The following is a 14,218-nucleotide window of genomic DNA, read 5'->3' on the forward strand; positions in this document are numbered from 1 at the left end:
CAAACTGAAACTGAGTACCCATTAAACAGTAGCTCCCTGTTTCCTTTTCCCCCTAGTTCCTGGCAACCACATTCTGTTTCTGTCTGTATGAGTTTCACTACTCTAGGTTCCCCATGTAAGTGGAAACATACAGTATCTGTCTTTTTGTGACTGGCTTATTTCACTTAGCATAATGTCCTCAAGATTTGTCCAAGTAGTAGCATGTGTCATAATTTCTTTCCTTTTTAAGGCTGATTAATATCCCATTCTGTGTTTGTGTGTATGTGTGTGTGTGTGTGTATGTATGTATATATATTACATTTTGTTTATCTGGTCATCCATTGATGAACACTGGAGTTGCTTCCACCTTTTGTCTGTTACGAATAATGCTGTTATGAACATAAGTGTACATATATCTGTTCAAATCCCTGCTGAAATGTAGAAGTCTTATGTTTGACTTCCCACCTGCTCTTAGAACTGGTTGAAGAATTTGCCCTCAAGCCACCTCACCTTTCATAGGTTTCCTTACTCCTCACTGCTCTAGTTTCTCCTCTAAGTGTTGATTTATGGTTCTTGCATATTTTCCTTGCTTTTCACCAAGCCCAGAAATATTTTTCCTTTCTAGCCCAAAATAAAATGTAGGGAACATTTTTTATAATGATAGATGTGTATTGTATAAATGCATATGCTTTTGATCAATTTAATTCTCAAGATATTTTGAGTATTAAACACTAATGGCACTCAGTGGGTGAGTGATGGGGAACAGCCTGAATCTTTTAACCTCCTGTGTTCAGTTAGTTATTCTTCAAAGAAAGATAAATGATTAGTATAAAACTTTGTTTTTTTTTACTACATAAGCTAAATAATGATCCTTTAGTTAATTGAGTACCTACCAGTTGTAAAATACTTTCGATAATTATATAATGTATCTGAGTGTAGGTGTAAAATTGTCTTAGATTTTCCTTGGACTCTCTTGCTGTAGTTACTGAATTAAGTAAATTCAGTTAAAAACACTGTAACATCCACCATAGTTTTACCAGGAATGATGTGCCAATGAATGTCTAACAAAAATAGTCTCTATTTCAAGTAGTTCTTATGTATTACCTTCCTTTGCATATTCAAATTCTTGTAATAACTACCATAGGAAAGGAATGTTACAAGTGAAAGTTAACTAATAGTACAAATAAGGAGCAAAGATATTTTGCAGATATGAGTTTGCAGTTGACTCAGATTTTTTAAAACTTTTCCGTATTAGTCCACATCTCTGTTAGTTACAAATGATACCATGAATTAAATATCAAGATCTGCCATGAAAAGCATAGATGAAGAGAGAAAATGTGAAAGATAGGGAGTAGGGATTAGAAAAGGGGGGAAGGGGTTCTGAAACTATAGCTGAAAAGATATACTGGAGTAAAGTTATTGATTTGTAACTTGACACATTTTACAAATATGTGAAGGGAGAGGGTATGTAGATATATATGATAAAGATAATATATAAAGATGCCAAGAGCTTTTGTGACCTAAAATATATTATGAGACATTCAGAAAAGGTTCACTGACAGAAGAAGAAGAAATATGTATCTTAGAAGATAATGTATGTATGTGTTTTAAACAACTCTCCCCACCCCCAACAGCTATGCATCTCTGAATTGTTTATATATTATCACAAGCGGCACATACTCTTTTCACAAAAAGCTGTGAATTTTGTTTACTTACCAATTACATTTTCTCATGTTACTGATTTTTTTAGATTATAGATTGCAATGACCCATAAAATAACTACTTCATTAACTTATTGTGCTTGGGAATGTTTTCAGAGTATACTACTTAATTTCTAATTATTCATATAACTGCTTTTATTGCAGTAAAGTGTATTGAAATTTTCATGTGCCTTTCTTTAAGAGTTTCTTAAATAACATGGAAAATATGATATTATGTGTCCTCTAATTTTGAATTTTAATGAGACTGCTAATTTTAGTATTAAACATCAATATTTTAAGTTACTGGGTTAAAAATAAATTATGAAAATAAAGAATATACAATGTGTGTATTATTAGTAGCTTAATTAATGAAATCGGGCTAATTTTTGCAATGAATAATTACATAGTCATATGTAACTAAACATTTTCTTTTTGCATTATTAGAGGAATACAATACAAATGAATTTTTCTTAATTTCTATTTCTCAGAAAATTTTAAGAGCTTGCATTGAACAAGTGAAAAAGTATCCAGAATTCTATACTCTCCACGAGGTCACCAGCTTAATGGGATTCTTCCCATTCAGAGTAGAGATGGGATTAAAGTTAGAAAAAACTCTTCTTGCATTGGTAAGATTTATCATCAGAGGATATAAGCTTTTTTTTTGTCCAAAATATCATCTATATATGTGTGTGCGTGTGTGTATATATATATTTATTTTTGTTTTGTTTTGTTTTTGGGAGACAGAGTCTCACTCTTGTCACCTGGCGTGTAATGGCATGATCTCAGCTCATTGCAACCTCCATCTCCCAGGTTCAAGTGATTCTCCTGCCTCAGCCTCCCAAGTAGCTGGAATTACAGGTGCCCGCCACCATGCCTGGCTAATTTTTCTATATTCAGTAGGAAATGGGGATTTCACCATGTTGGCCAGACTGGTCTCGAACTCCTGGCCTCAGGTGATCCACCCACCTCAGCCTCCCAAAGTGCTGGGATTACAGGAGTGAGCCACTGCACCTGGCTCATGTATACTTTATATAGACATTATATTTAAATTTTAAGCAATAATTAGGTGACTTTTAAAATATGTAATACCAATCTGTATCCCTTTGTTTTTATTCTATGGATACAAATACTTGATGTTTTTAAAAATGCCACTACTTTGTTCCTTGATTTTCTTTTCTTACCACCCATCTGAATGCCCCTGAATACAAGCAGAAAGCCCTTTTTTTAATGGGATTTTATTTACAAACATATTGAAAGTAAGTGTGTGGAGTGGATATTTTGGAGTTTCTGCCATCCCCTGTTATGATTTATGTCTCCTAAAAGGAGAAGATAGACTTTAAAGTGGCAGGAAAAATTCTATGAAACTGACCTGGCATGATGGCTCACACCTATAATTCCAGCACTTTGGGAGGCCGAGGCAGGCGGATCACTTGAAGTCAGGAGTTTGAGACCAGCCTGGCCAACATGACAAAACCCTGTTTCTACTAAAAATACAAAAATTAGCTGGGTGTGCTGGCACACACCTGTTATTCCAGCTATTCAGGAGGCTGAGGTGAGAGAATTGCTTGAACCCAGGAGGCAGAGGTTGCAGTGATCTGAGATCATACTGCTGCACTCCAGCCTGGGCAACAGAAAGAGACTTAGTCTCAAAAAAAAAAAACCACAGGTAGTGGCTGTCAAGCAAAAACATTAATGTGTTGGCATAAAGTTTCTAAATCTGATGTTTACATTTAGTAGAATGATAAATTTCAAGTTAACAATTTCATATGATGAAAGATACTTTTCTTAGAAAAAAATACATTGCGATTTTTGCAATAAAATGATTAATATTTTTCATATTTAGGGCAGTGTAAAATATGTGAAAACAGTATTTCCCTCAATGCCTATGAAATTGCAGCTCTCAAAAGACAATATATCTACCATCGAAACGTCAGAACAAACAGCTGAAGCTATGCATTATGTAAGTACCAAGGCAGCATTGGATCTTCCTAAATAATCTTTTATATCTCACAAAATATATCTAACCCGATTGTCCTAAAGTCTCCTTTCTGACTTTTCTTGTTCTTTACTTTATTTAAGAAATTTTCAATAAGTATAACCAAGTAACAAATTACTTGTTGTTTTTCAGGATATTAGTAAAGATCCAAATGCAGAGAAGCTTGTTTCCAGATATCACCCTCAGATAGCTCTAACTAGTCAATCATTATTTACTTTATTAAATAATCATGGACCAACGTACAAGGAACAGTGGGAAATTCCAGTGTTTATTCAAGTAATACCTGTTGCAGGTTTGTGATTTGCTATGTCAAATAATGCTCTCAAAAAAGAGAGGTTGGACAGTGTGTTCTCACTCATAAATAGGAGTTGAACAATGAGAACACATAGACACAGGGAGGGAAACAACACACACCGGGGCCTTTCGAGGGGTGGGGGGCAAGGGGAGGGAGAGCATTAGGACAAATACCTAATTCATGCAGGGCTTAAAACCTAGATGACAGGTTGGTAGGTGCAGCAAACCATCATGGTACATGTATACCTGTGTAACAAACCTGCACATTCTCCACACGTATCCCCGAACTTAAAGTAAAATTTAAAAAGAGAAAAAAAAAAAAGAGGTTGGAACCATTTCATTTCAGCTGTCTAAATATAGGTGGTCAGTTGTCAGATATCAAAGCACTGATTTAAGGAGGATGTAAGTTTGACACTTACATTCAGTAAAATTTTTTATGTATAAAGCTACTATAGGCTCAGCACTACTAAATGAATTAATTAGGTCTGTAGCACCTGTAGTCATGTTTAAGGGTGAGAGTGACAAAATGATGGCATAGGGTGGCCAAGAAATACATGAAATAGTCAGGTGGTTCTGTTTTTCATGGAAATGAAAGGAATGTAGTACTTTAGTAGACAGCCTCAAATGGGTGAATTTCCATGACTTATTTACTTGTCTGTTACTGGAATTTGGAATTACAGTAAGTCTATACATATAAGCATAGGGTAGTCTTTCTGTCGACAATAAAATTTTTGCATATTCCTGTATATAAGAAATTATTTCCCTCCTGTTTTGATTCATATTTAATTTTTTATTTTTTAAATATCTTTCAGAATTAATATTATACGTTACAGCATAAATATAATAAGTGAAAGATTATGTCTATTGAAACAAAACCACAAATTAGAGTTAAATGTAATATATTCTCTGTGATAAATATTTCATCATTTTTTGCAAGTTCCTATAAGAAACTGAGTAATAATGACAGTAAGAATATAACAGTAAAAACCAGAAATCCTTTTTAAACATTGTTAGAAAGACATTTTTCTCCTGCCAGTTGGATTTTCTTGCCCTTAGATTTCTAAAGGACTTTAATATCTTCTAGTCTAAGGGTAGCAAATATATGGGACATGTGCTGCCATTCTCCTGTGTCTCTCTGGTGATCCTTATGTCATACATCTTGTTTTTAAAAAATATATCATGATTAAATACTAATCACCTCTTTCTTTGGTTTCTGTTTTAAGGTTCAAAACCAGTTAAAGTAATATATATTAATTCACCGCTTCCCCAAAAGAAAATGACTATGAGAGAGAGAAATCAAGTCTTTCATGAAGTTCCATTAAAATTTATGATGTCCAAAAACACATCTGTTCCAGTCTCTGCAGTCTTTATGGACAAACCTGAAGAGTTTATATCTGAAATGGACGTATGTAATGTTTTTTTCCCCCCTAAGGGGAATGTACTTGTTTGTCCTTTTGAAGCATAAAGTTTTATTGCAAATCCCTAAACCTAGTAGTTAAAAATACAGGCTTTAGATTCAAACTTAAATTGAATTTCAAGTCTAGGTAGACTTTAGGCAACTAACTTAACCTCCCTCAGCCTCAGTTTTCTCTTTTCATACATGAAAGCAAGTAGTACCTACTTGACAAGGTTATTATGAGGGTTAAGTTTGATATTTTACGTTGAAGGGTGAGCACAGTTTTTAGTTATGTACGTAGTGAAAACTCCTTGATGGTGGTGGTTAATGTGAGGTTTTGTTTAATTGGTCTCATTCATATTCAAGAGTTTTATTTTTTTGAGATGGAACCTCGCTCTGTCACCCAGGCTGGAGTGCAGTGGTGCAATCTCTGCTCGCTGCAACCTCTGCCTCCTGGGTTCAAGCAATGCTCCTGCCTCAGACTCCCGAGTAGCTGAGATTACAGGTGTGCACCACCATACCTGGCTAATTTTTTTGTGTTTTTAGTAGAGACGAGATTTCACCATGTTGGCCGGGCTGGTCTCAAACTCCTGACCTCAGGTGATCCACCTGCCTCAGCCACCCAAAGTGCTGGGATTACAGGTGTGAACCACTGCACCTGACCCGTATCTAAGTTTTTAAGCGTGAAAAGGAACAGATGAGTTTAGTTTGATTGGTACAGAAAGTATTTGGCCAGATTGTTAATCTTCAGTATACTTAGTAGCTGTGTGACCTTGGGCAGATTACATAATATCTCTGTGTCTACTTTGCTTATCTGTAAAATGGACATCATGATATTACCTAACTCATAGGATTGTTCAGGTTTAAATGAATTTATACATACAAAGCATTTAGAGTAACACTTGGTACTCAGTAAATATTAGTTTTTATTATTTTGTATTTTAAAATATTTTTTCCATGATTTTTAAATACATTGTTTATAGAGAACTTGATTCATTCATTCCATAAGTTTTTATTGAGCAGATACCATTCTATGCAGGGAGGAAGCAGCAGTGAATAAAAACAAAACCTATTTTCCCTCAGACCTTAAATAAGTGGTAGAGGGCCCAAATACAGTAAAAAAGCAGGTAGTGGTAAATGCTATGGAGAAAAATAGAGTAGGCTAAGGGGAAATAGAGATATGGATGGGAAAGGGGTCATTTTATATTCATGATTAAGAAGGCTTTTCTGAGGACAGGAAATGTGAACAGAGACTTGAGTAAAATGAGGAAGCAAACAAAATTTTAAAATAAAATATAGAAATGTTTTTATTGTATTTAAGAGCTCATATAATTTTAAGGATATTGGCCTTTTGGTTTTTATATTTGTTTGTTTTTCTCTTTGCCATTTGCCTTTTTATATTTTTATGATACACATGTCATAAAGCACTTTTAACTTTTGTTTTCTTCTTACACATTTTACTTTTAAAAGTCTGCCTACAACTTATATTGAGGTGAATGTCAGGCAGTAACAAGAAGAAACATGAGGTAGAAGAAGGATAAAAATTGACAGTGGCTTCTTTCAACAACGGTAGGCCTTGGCCGGGCGCGGTGGCTCAAGCCTGTAATCCCAGCACTTTGGGAGGCCGAGACGGGCGGATCATGAGGTCAGGAGATTGAGACCATCCTGGCTAACACGGTGAAACCCCATCTCTACTAAAAAATACAAAAAACTAGCCGGGCGAGGTGGCGGGTGCCTGTAGTTCCAGCTACTCGGGAGGCTGAGGCAGGAGAATGGCGTAAACCCAGGAGGCGGAGCTTGCAGTGAGCTGAGATCCGGCCACTGCACACCAGCCTGGGCGACAGAGCCAGACTCCGTCTCAAAAAAAAAAAAAAAAAAATGGTAGGCCAGGTAATTTGGACCCTCCTTTTATTGATGACATCTAAAAAAGCTGGACAGATATTAAAATGTCTTTATTAGAAGCATCAAAAAGCTAACAAGATAGTGAGGAATTATAGGGCTGAGGTACTGAAGAAGACAGGATCCCTAGAAGGTCAGCCTATTACTTAGGGTCATTTTTGCCTTGGATTATATTTGCCAGTTCTGAAGAGGCAACTAAGAAAATGAACTGTGCTTTCGGCAACATCATAAGACTAGAGGGATAAAAGGAAAAGTTCAGTTTTCCACCAAGGGCCTGGACCCCAAAGGGGCTGCATCTCAGAAGTCAGGGTGAACCAGAAGTAAATGAGCCTTCTCTGAGATTGTAGCCTGAGTTTTCAGGCCCTGAACTTGGAGTAAAATGCTTTTTCTGCATTACAGGTGTCTTCAGACACCTAGGAAAGTAACTAAAAATGAGAGGAGGATAATGCATTTTTTGTAGCCTCAAATTATTATACTTCTTAATGTCTATTAGCCTAATTTTTGTTGCTAAGTATTCTGTAATTATTTTGATTTGTGTAGTCCAACCATTTGGAATGTTTTTAAATTTCCAAGTGCTTGAGTTTATTGTTTGTTAACATTTTTCTTAATGATATCTAATTTTACTTCCTTCTGAACATAGAATAAGACTTTATCAGATTCTGCTTTGGTCTATATTGAGATTTTCTTTGTATATTAATTTATAGTCCATTTTTTGAAATGCCCTTTGGATTCTTGGGGGAAGGGAGAAAGTTCATCTTTGTAATCTGTTTACATAGATATTTTCAATCTTTCGTATATATTCTCATTATTTAATATTATTCATACCTTCTGTATTTTTTTATTTTTTAGTTAGAGACAGTATCTCATTGACCTAGTATAATTGTGTTTCTGTCAACTTTTTCTTTTATTTTTCAGTTTGTGTAATAAAAATTTATGACCACTATCTGTTTATCATGGATTTTCTCTTTTTTCAAACTAGCATTTCTCTCTTTTCTAACGCTTTTTGCCTTGAATTCTGCTTTGTCTAACACTTAACACTGCTATTCTTCCTCTTTTTATCTCTTGATGGCATCTGTAGTTGTTTTGTTTTTAACCTTTTTGTGTAGGAATGCCTCACGTAAGCAGCATTAGTTTAATTTTACTTTTTTACTGAATTTGGTAGTCTTTTAGTAGGAATTACCATTCACTAGCTACCATTTACTGAGAGGTTACTTATTATGTGACAGGCACTATGCCAAGAGATTTTTCTATATATAATTTCTCACTTAATCTTTAGAACAAATCCAAGAAGATGCCCCTGCTATGCCTGTTTTAGAGATGAGGCAGTTGAGGTTCAGCGAGGTTAAGTAACTTACATGAGTTGATCTTTCTTACTCAATACTGATGACTGTTAGAACCTTTCTCTTAAATCCTGCACTGTAAGGCTAGTGGATGTACATGACCAATTACCAAATTTCTATGGTATCTAAAGTGCTCTGTCAGATTGAAGAGAGATCTTCTGGTATTTGTCTACTTGTAGAGAGGACAGTGTATTCCTGAATAAGTTAAAGCTGTGTGTAGCTTTTCCATTACCAAAATAGCACATGAAAAACAACATTTTTGACTTCATGTCTCAGACTACAAGAAACCACCTTCTGTCCATTTCTGCCCCATCTTTTATTGCTGAGAGTTGTTTTCCCTGAGTAGTTGTGGAAAGAAAGTCACTGGTTGATACTAAGCGTACACCAGAAGCTGGCGACACTTCTCTGGCCACGTTAGAAAGCAGTGCCCCCACAGTGGCAGAGGGACTTTCCTCCTGGTCAGCTAAAATCAAGTGTCTCTCCAAGAGTCTATAGATATAAATGAAAATCTACCTCCCGTTTGGCTCTGCATTTCTTTTTTGTGGTCTTGTCTATTTTTTTTTTTTTTTTGATTAGTTGAAATTCCTCTTGAGATGTGGTAGTTTGTAAATGTTCCATTTCTTGTGCTATTACAACTTGGCAAATTTGACTGTTACCATGAACATTTCAATGGGAAGATAAGGTTAATAATAGTTGGTAGTAGTTTGTTGTCATCTTAAGCAAGAACCTTTTACAACCATTAGACTTTTCTTTCTACTTTAAAAGAGCATGAAGTAGGTATGAGAGGGATACGGACATTAAGAGATAGGTAGGGTGGCTTGAAATTTTTACTAATACTTTACCAATTTATTTACTTCAGATGTCCTGTGAAGTCAATGAGTGCCGAAAAATTGAGAGTCTTGAAAACTTGTATCTGGATTTTGATAATGATGTCACAGAACTTGAAACTTTTGGAGTAACCACCACCAAAACATCAAAGTCACCAAGTCCAGCCAGTACTTCCACAGTACCTAAAATGACAGATGCTCCTACAGCCCCCAAAGCAGGAACTACAACTGTGGCACCAAGTGCACCAGACATTTCTGCTAATTCTAGAAGTTTATCTCAGATTCTCATGGAACAATTGCAAAAGGAGAAACAGCTGGTCACTGGTATGGATGGTGGCCCTGGGGAGTGCAAAAATAAAGATGATCAGGGATTTGAATCATGTGAAAAGGTATCAAATTCTGACAAGCCTTTGATGCAAGATAGTGACTTGAAAACATCTGATGCCTTACAGTTAGAAAATTCTCAGGAAATTGAAACTTCTAATAAAAATGATATGACTGTACATATGGTACATGCTGATGGTGAAAGACCTAATGTTCTGGAAAACCTAGACAGCTCAAAGGAAAAGACTGTTCGATCAGAAGCAGCTAAAACTGAAGATACAGTTCTCTGCAGCAGTGATACAGATGAGGAGTGTTTAATCATTGATACAGAGTATAAAAATAATAGTGATGGAAAGACAGCTGCCGTGAGTTCTAACTTAAGTTCTAGACCAGCTAGTCCAAATTCTTCTTCAGCACAGGCTTCTGTAGGAAACCAGACAAATACTGCTTGTAGTCCAGAAGAGTCATGTGTTTTAAAAAAACCTATCAAACGAGTATATAAAAAATTTGATCCAGTTGGAGAGATTTTAAAAATGCAGGATGAGCTCTTAAAGCCAATTTCCAGAAAAGTACCCGAATTGCCCTTAATGAATTTAGAAAATTCTAAACAGGTTTCTGTTTCTGAGCAATTGTCTGGCCCTTCAGACTCCTCTAGTTGGCCGAAATCTGGATGGCCTTCTGCATTTCAGAAGCCAAAAGGACGTAAGTAAATATTTATGAAGAGCTTACAGTGTTTTACTTGTTCTTTTTCCTTAGGTTTTTCTCCCTCATTCCTTTACTTTGTTACAACCTGTTTTGTAATTGTCATATAGTCATTGATATTTCATTTTTTCAGTCTGTTGATCAGTATTTCAGCTTCCAAAATGTCCTCTCTAGATATGTATACAAAGGCGTATGGGGGCCGGGCGTGGTGGCTCAAGCCTGTAATCCCAGCACTTTGGGAGGCCGAGACGGGTGGATCACGAGGTCAGGAGATCAAGACCATCCTGGCTAACACAGTGAAACCCCGTCTCTAATAAAAAATACAAAAAAACGAGCCGGGCGAGGTGGCGGGCGCCTGTAGTCCTAGCTACTCGGGAGGCTGAGGCAGGAGAATGGCGTGAACCTGGGAGGCGGAGCTTGCAGTGAGCTGAGATCGGGCCACTGCACTCCAGCCCGGGCGACAGAGCAAGACTCCATCTCAAAAAAAAAAAAAACAAAAAAAACAAAGGCGTATGGGTCTTGTGACTTGTGTTTATGTAGCATGTACAGTGACTGCTAAGCTACAGTAAAGTGATTTGTCAAACTGATGAAGGGTAAGTGCATCCAGAATAATCATAAACATTGATTGATTTAAAAATTATTTATACTTGGTGTTGGACTGCAGTTTTATACTTTTTGGTTTTGTGAAATAAAGCAGCTCCTCAGCTCTGCCTAGATTAGGAATAGCATTACTTTTTAAACTCTTTTTCTTTTCTCACATTGTATGTTCTCTCACGAATTTATACTTTGCCTAGAGTTAGTGAAGATTAAAAGAAGAAGAACCTTAAAGCTAGGATTTCAGCTCTTACTGCAGTTCCAGTAAAAGTAAACAGAAATGGTAATAGTGTGAGGGTCCATTAGGCAGAGAAGTAGAAAATTAAAGATGATAGAAGTTTAAAAATAGGTAATTGAATTGTTATATCCTTGATTGTGCTGGGTAAAGAGCTAATGTATTTTAAAAATAAGAAATACTATTTTTAAAGGTTTGCCGTATGAACTTCAGGACTATGTTGAAGATACATCGGAATACCTAGCTCCTCAGGAAGGAAATTTTGTGTATAAGTTATTTAGCCTGCAAGACCTGTTGTTACTTGTACGCTGCAGTGTCCAGAGGATAGAGACAAGACCACGTTCTAAAAAACGGAAGAAAATCAGAAGAGTAAGTTGTTCTTTGTGGAGTTAGAATGTGATCACGTAAATAATCAACAGATACTTAACATGCCATTACTATGAAGTTTAAATTGTTGAGCACTCTTAGTAGTATCTTCAGGTTGAATTTTGTTTATTGTTTTTTTTTTTTTTTTACTAAAATACTGAGATCAATTTTAATAAGGGAAAGTGTTTCTATATAGTAGTCATAAATGCCAGTAACATTCATGCTTGGAATATGCAAATTGAGCACCCCTAATCCAAAATTCAAAATGCTGCAAAGTTTGAGAGCTTTTGAGCTCCGACATGGTATCACAAGTGGAAAATTCCACCACACGTGACCTCATATGATGGGTCACAGTCCAAAATCCAGTCAAAACTTGGTGTCATTTGTAAAATTATATAAAATATTGTATAAAATTACCCTCAGGCTCTATGTATATGGTAGGTGTGAAACATAAATGAGTTTTGTGTTTAGACTTGAGCCCTGTCCCCAAGATATCTCATTATGTATATGTAAATATTCCAAAATCTGAAACACCTCTGGTCCCAAGCATTTCAGATAAGGGATACTTCACCTGTATAAACTTTATAAAAAACTGCATCATCATAGATTACATCTAGATTGGCACATATATTCCTGTTTTCTCTGGGAATTTGGATTTCCGTTATTACATGTGAACTCGAGCTCTTTTCTCTCTTACTTTGGGGCTCTTCTTGACTTACTTTAGAAGTCCAAGTAGAACTTTTGAAAGATGGCCTTTCACACACATTTAAGGTCTTTTCAGGATTGTTAGAAGACCAAATCTCTTCCTTTCTTTTTCTCCCTGTTGTTTCTTTGGGGTTTGATATAAATATTTTCCTCAGGAAAAAAATGTATTGCTGCAATTTGAATAATTACTTCTTTTAATAATTTTTCATATTTGAAACTCTCTTTCAGATTAGTTTGCATTTTTTTGTGTATAACTGCTGAATTCTGATAAAGGGAATCTTCTATATTATAATTGAGTATGTAATATTAAAGTGTGTTTCCTTTAATTTTTCTTGAGGATTTTTTCTGTTGTATATATTTGTCACAGTACACATATAAAAAAACAAGTTTTGGTGTCTCTGTCTCTTGTTATCTAACTTACTACCCAATAAGAATCATCACTGACCACTTTGAATGTCATTGTGTTTTGAGGTAGAGATCAGGTGTATCCAGACTAGTGATGTTCTAGTACTGATCCTTGTGGACTACTTCCTGACTACTGTATCATATTAAAGAATAACTGGGCTGGGCGGGGTACCTCATGCCTGTAATCCCAGCACTTTGGGAGGCTGAGGTGGGTGGATCACGAGATCAGGAGATCAAGACCGTCCTGGCTAACATAGTGAAACCCCGTCTCTACTAAAAATACAAAAAATTAGCCAGGCGTAGGTGGCAGGCGCCTGTAGTCCCAGCTACTCAAGTGACTGAGGCAGGAGAATGGTGTGAACCTGGTAGGCGGAGCTTGCAGTGAGCCGCGATCGCACCACTGCACTCCAGCCTGGGCAACAGAGTGAGACTCCGTCTCAAACAAAAAAAGAGAAAAAAGAAAATGTTGTAAGTAGTACTATTTAAACTAATTAGGTAAAAGTACATCCCCCATTAGTATTTCCTACCTAAAAACCAACTTGCTTAAATAGAGCTTTGGAATACTTAGAAGTCTCTTCAACCTCTGCTGTCCAAGAACCTCATCTCTTCTTTGTTTTCCCTCGGTTCTTCAATTTAGTTGTCATTTTAGTTTCCAGTATCATTTCTGTTTCCTTACCAAAACTCTGCTTAATGAGAGTTGCACTTTAAAGGAAAACTTAAAACATCAGCCAGTCTAAAGTGATGGGATAAAATAAAGAGGCTAGGCCAGGCACGGTGGCTCACGCCACTAATCCCAACTCTTTTGGAGGCCGAGGCAGGCAGATCACCTGAGGCCAGGAGTTCAAGACCAGCCTGGTCCACATGGTGAAACCCCATCTCTACTAAAAAAATGCAAAACTTAGCCGGGCGTGGTGGTGCACCTGTAAACCCGGCTACTCGGGAGGCTGAAGCAGGAGAATCACTTGAACCCAGGAGGCGGAGGTTGCAGTGAGCTGAGATTGTGACATTGCACTCCAGCCTAGACAACAAGAGTGAAACTGCATCTCAAAACAAAATAATAATAATAATAAAGCTAATTTGGACCACAAGATAAAACAGGATTTTCTGAGTTCATTACATGATTATGAAATCCACACCCAGGAACTTTGGATGATTTCATAATATCTATTACTGTCTGTCTCAGTTAACCAAGTATCCTAAGTGCTTTATGTGAAAAATTGGAACAGATCCAAGAAAAGCTTTTACTTGGGGAGCCACTGAAAAAAACAGTAAATTTTATTTTTATAGTATGAAAATTTTGATTATCCTTAAATTTTTACTTCAATTTTGGGATACTAAGCAAAGATGAAATGTTCAGGCCTTTTTTCCCCTGGCTTCCTGGAGATGGCAGTAGAATACATACAGAAATTAAAACTGGTTTTAGGACTTGGTTTTATAGATAGAGTAGTTTATCAAA

At 36.3% G+C, this 14,218-nt stretch overlaps 1 protein-coding gene across 1 annotated transcript in view; it reads left to right on the plus strand.

Annotated features, from left to right (window-relative positions):
* ICE2 (interactor of little elongation complex ELL subunit 2) overlaps nucleotides 1-14,218 on the plus strand; it is a 56,853-nt gene that overhangs the window by 20,058 nt on the left and 22,577 nt on the right. Inside the window, 6 exon segments of the mRNA XM_011940475.1 lie at nucleotides 2,168-2,305; nucleotides 3,523-3,639; nucleotides 3,808-3,967; nucleotides 5,193-5,374; nucleotides 9,464-10,457; nucleotides 11,480-11,655. Coding sequence (XP_011795865.1) covers nucleotides 2,168-2,305; nucleotides 3,523-3,639; nucleotides 3,808-3,967; nucleotides 5,193-5,374; nucleotides 9,464-10,457; nucleotides 11,480-11,655 — 1,767 coding nt within the window.

This window comes from Colobus angolensis, unplaced genomic scaffold, assembly GCF_000951035.1.
Source record: "Colobus angolensis palliatus isolate OR3802 unplaced genomic scaffold, Cang.pa_1.0 Scaffold19, whole genome shotgun sequence".
Classification (NCBI taxonomy): Eukaryota; Metazoa; Chordata; class Mammalia; order Primates; family Cercopithecidae; genus Colobus; species Colobus angolensis.